The following is a 3,546-nucleotide window of genomic DNA, read 5'->3' on the forward strand; positions in this document are numbered from 1 at the left end:
CAACATTTTAATACTACAACAAATTAAATTTACATCTTGTATTTATATCTTGCTCTCCCTCAAGAAATTACTAAAAACTCTAATTCTCAGTGAGGTTTTCTTGGGACCACCTAAAATTACAGTCCTTAACCCACTCCCCATTGCCCTTTCCTCTCCTCCTCAACTTGCCAAGTACAAACCACAATTGTATTCTGCTTATTTCTTTGTATGTGTTTGCATTAAGTCACCTGCTTCCATTCTACTTAATTATATCTTTGATATTTTCCTCAAATAAACAAATTCTGTTTTTTCTCATTTGAAATTTCCCATATTAGGGGCACTCATTAGGAGCAAACATTTAAAAAAATCCCTATATAAAAAATTTGGAACACAGCCAACAAGGAAAAAAGTTTTCATAGAGATGGGGTCTTGCTATGTTGCCCAGGCTGGACTCCAACTGTTTTTGACATAAATATTAAACTATGGTTGTATAATGAGTATGAGACACTTAAAAAATTTTTAAATATTCAATGCTTTCAAAAAGTATTTGAAATATGGAATGTTCTCTTTTTAAATTTGCCTTTAGCAATATACTTTAAGGAAATGAGAAAATATAAATACTAAAAGAGGAGGTGTGTATGTGCTACCACAACTCATAGAAAACACACACAAACTAGGCAACAACAATAATATCTGATCAGTTAGTACAGTCATAATCTTTTTTATTACTTAACACGGACCGTGACTTCCTTTGTATATCATAAAACATGGATTCATGGCATCATTGCTAAAGGCTTCCATCAAAACCCACCAAAAATGATTGAACCATGCTTCATTGTTGTCCATTTGTTCATTTTCAAACAAATCTCTATTAAAAACACCTTCATGTTCATGCTGCAATAATTCGTGACTATCCACCCTGAGAGCTAGCTAGCCGAAAGAGACAAGTGTTGTTTATTGTTCTAAGGTTTGACACTTAGACCGAATGTCTCCGGAGAGTGACCCTTGCGAGCCAGGGACAAAGTGGACATCTGTGAATCTCACTCAGTGTGTCAGGTGGGGCCTGGGCTGGAGGGAGACTCCAGGTGTCTTGAAAAAGACTCTACACACAGGCCATCACGCTGTGGCCTGTCCTGTGATTCCACACCCGCCCAGCGGTCGGAAGAGACGAGTCTGAGAGCGGACCCCCTCACTGCACCCCGCTGCCACCACGCGAGGCCGCCTGCTTCTGCACATGCGCACTAGACAATGCGGGCCCCACCCGGCCCGGGGCAAGTCTTCTCCGTTAGGGGGAGCCCTTCGCTCCCGGCGTTCCTAGCGAGGCCACACCAGTGCGTATAGGACCCTTGGCATATCCCTGACCCCGGGCCCTGAATCCGCACCTGCAAGCTGATCTCTTCGCCAATTTACGCTTCTCGACCGCAAGATCATACTCTCGTGCGCCCGCTTGCGGCAGCAGCGACAGGCGACGCGCATCCCCGCCCGGCCTGGGCCGGCGTCTGCAGCACAGACTGGTCTTTCCCCAGCCCTGCGCTGCGTGCAGCGATGCGTCCCTGACAGCGCCTTCCCCTTCTGCCTTTCCTTCCTGACTGGGGTGGGTGTCTGTATTGCCCCGTCTTCTGCGACTTTGTCCTGGATGTCTTCTTCAGTGGCTTCCTCGTGGACTCCGGGGACACGGAGAATCCAGTCTTCGACGGAGCGTCGTGGTCCGGGTCCATCGCCCTCCTGCTCCTCGCCGTCGTGATCCTCACGCGCCCAGGCTGGGGACCCTTCTTCGGAGCCAAAGCCACGACCCTGCCGTTTGTTCGCTTTTTCTTTAGGCTCGCGAATGCTGTCGTCCCCATCCTCAGCCACGGCGACGTCCTTGCCCCCGGCCTCGTAGAGATCCGGCACGTCCGCCATCGTGCCTTCGTCCGAGCTCGCCTCTGTCCCGGGTGGCTGTTTCACATCTCCTTTCTTTATTCTATGGACACTGTTCTGTTTTTACTTCCTGTTATATATTGCGGTCAATGTCGAATGATTTTCCAATGAAGTGGCATGGAATTGTACAGATGAGCTGAAATTAAGTAGAATTGAATCGTTCAAATAAATCCAGTGGTTTCTAATGCAAAATATAGACAATACGTTCTTCTGTGTCTTCTTGTATCTTTTTGAAAATCCTACGCAACTATATTATATCTCACTCTATTTCTATGCTCTTAAATGACAGTGAAGCTCAACAGTCTGCAGATTAGAAAAGAACACGTTTGGGGGTAAAAGGACTTAGGGAAGCAGAGAATGCAGTGAGACCAGTGTGCGTTGCTGCCGGTCCCTCGCGTGTCAGCCCTTAGACTTTCCTGTTCGCTTCATTGTCATGTTGCAAACAAGCCACCTTTTACAATTGTCTGCCTGTAAGGATCAAAGAAAAGAAAGAGTCTATCTCAAACACTCCAAAGGTCCCTTTGGAGAAGCTAACTAGAAACTTGCAACTTTTTTTTTTTTTTTGTAAATTAGCAACTGGGAAAAATATTTTCAAGAATATCCCCAGCTCCCATTGCTGCTACCGGTGACAAGACAATTGCAGTCCTAAGGGGAGGTGAGCTCACACCATCACAAGCCCGTATCTCAGGGTCGGGCTGCCCCCTCTCACACAGGTTCTGTCCGCCTTGAACTTCGGGTGCTGAATCCCACCATCTAGGCAGCAGGAAGGAGCTGGGTAAATATTTTAAATTTCAGTCTGAGAGGCAGAGTCAGTAAGGAAGAGGGGAAATCAACAGTCTGGGTAACTGGTAATATTAGAAAAATGGATTTTTCTGGGTTTGAACCTGGTCCAGTGCCAAAGCCACACAGGAAGGGAGAATAACTTCTGAGGTAGGAGCTGAGCTAGTAAAGAGAGACGGGGTTCTACATCCTACGCAAATCTCTGATGATTCCTAACGTCATTTAGTGCAGCCCACAATGACAGTGATTGGTGCTTGATCCAAGTGGCCATGAAACCTGATCTTTAATGTGCTTAAGGATGGTAGTCCCGAGATCCGTCTGCTGTTCAGCCCGCTTTACAGGAATCATAGACTACGTGTGTAGGTTCACTAGATGTGCACCTGTAACACTGTCATGCTTGTCACCAACAGTGGAAGGAAGGTACATGGGCATCACAATGCTGTGCAGAAACAGTGTAGGCAAATGGCAGTGACTTAGATAGAAATGTTTCCTTTAGCTTTGGATGTATGATGCAATTAACAGAGACAGTAATTGTGTCTCTGTTGAAAACATCTCCGGTGGTTGATTATGGTCTGTTTTCCTCTTGGAGTTATGCAAACAGCATTTAAGAAAAAGATAACTTTGTAACTATGAGTTTCAGACAGCAGTGGTCAGGATGCAATGTATCTTGTGATATTTTCTCTACTTGTTTAAAATATTTTAATGTTATTACTATTATTATTTTTGAGCCGAGGTCTCACTCTGTCACCTAGGCTGGAGTGCACTGTCGGGATCATAGCTCGCTGCAACCTCCAACTCCCAGGCTCAAGTGATCCCCCCATCTCAGCCTCCCAAGTAGCTAGGACTACAGGTGCTTGCTACCATGCC

General features: G+C 45.8%; 1 protein-coding gene across 1 annotated transcript in view; it reads right to left on the reverse strand.

The window, feature by feature from the left end:
• The window catches only part of LOC105809501, a 35,661-nt gene extending 33,780 nt beyond the window's left edge, over positions 1–1,881 (reverse strand). Inside the window, exon 1 of the mRNA XM_012643323.1 lies at positions 1,362–1,881. Within this exon, the coding sequence (XP_012498777.1) occupies positions 1,362–1,881 (520 nt within the window). The remainder of the gene's footprint in view (positions 1–1,361) is intronic.
• Between the last annotated feature and the right edge of the window lie 1,665 nt (positions 1,882–3,546).

The sequence above is a fragment of the Propithecus coquereli genome, unplaced genomic scaffold (assembly GCF_000956105.1).
Source record: "Propithecus coquereli isolate 6110/MARCELLA unplaced genomic scaffold, Pcoq_1.0 Scaffold196, whole genome shotgun sequence".
In the NCBI taxonomy this organism is placed as follows: domain Eukaryota; kingdom Metazoa; phylum Chordata; class Mammalia; order Primates; family Indriidae; genus Propithecus; species Propithecus coquereli.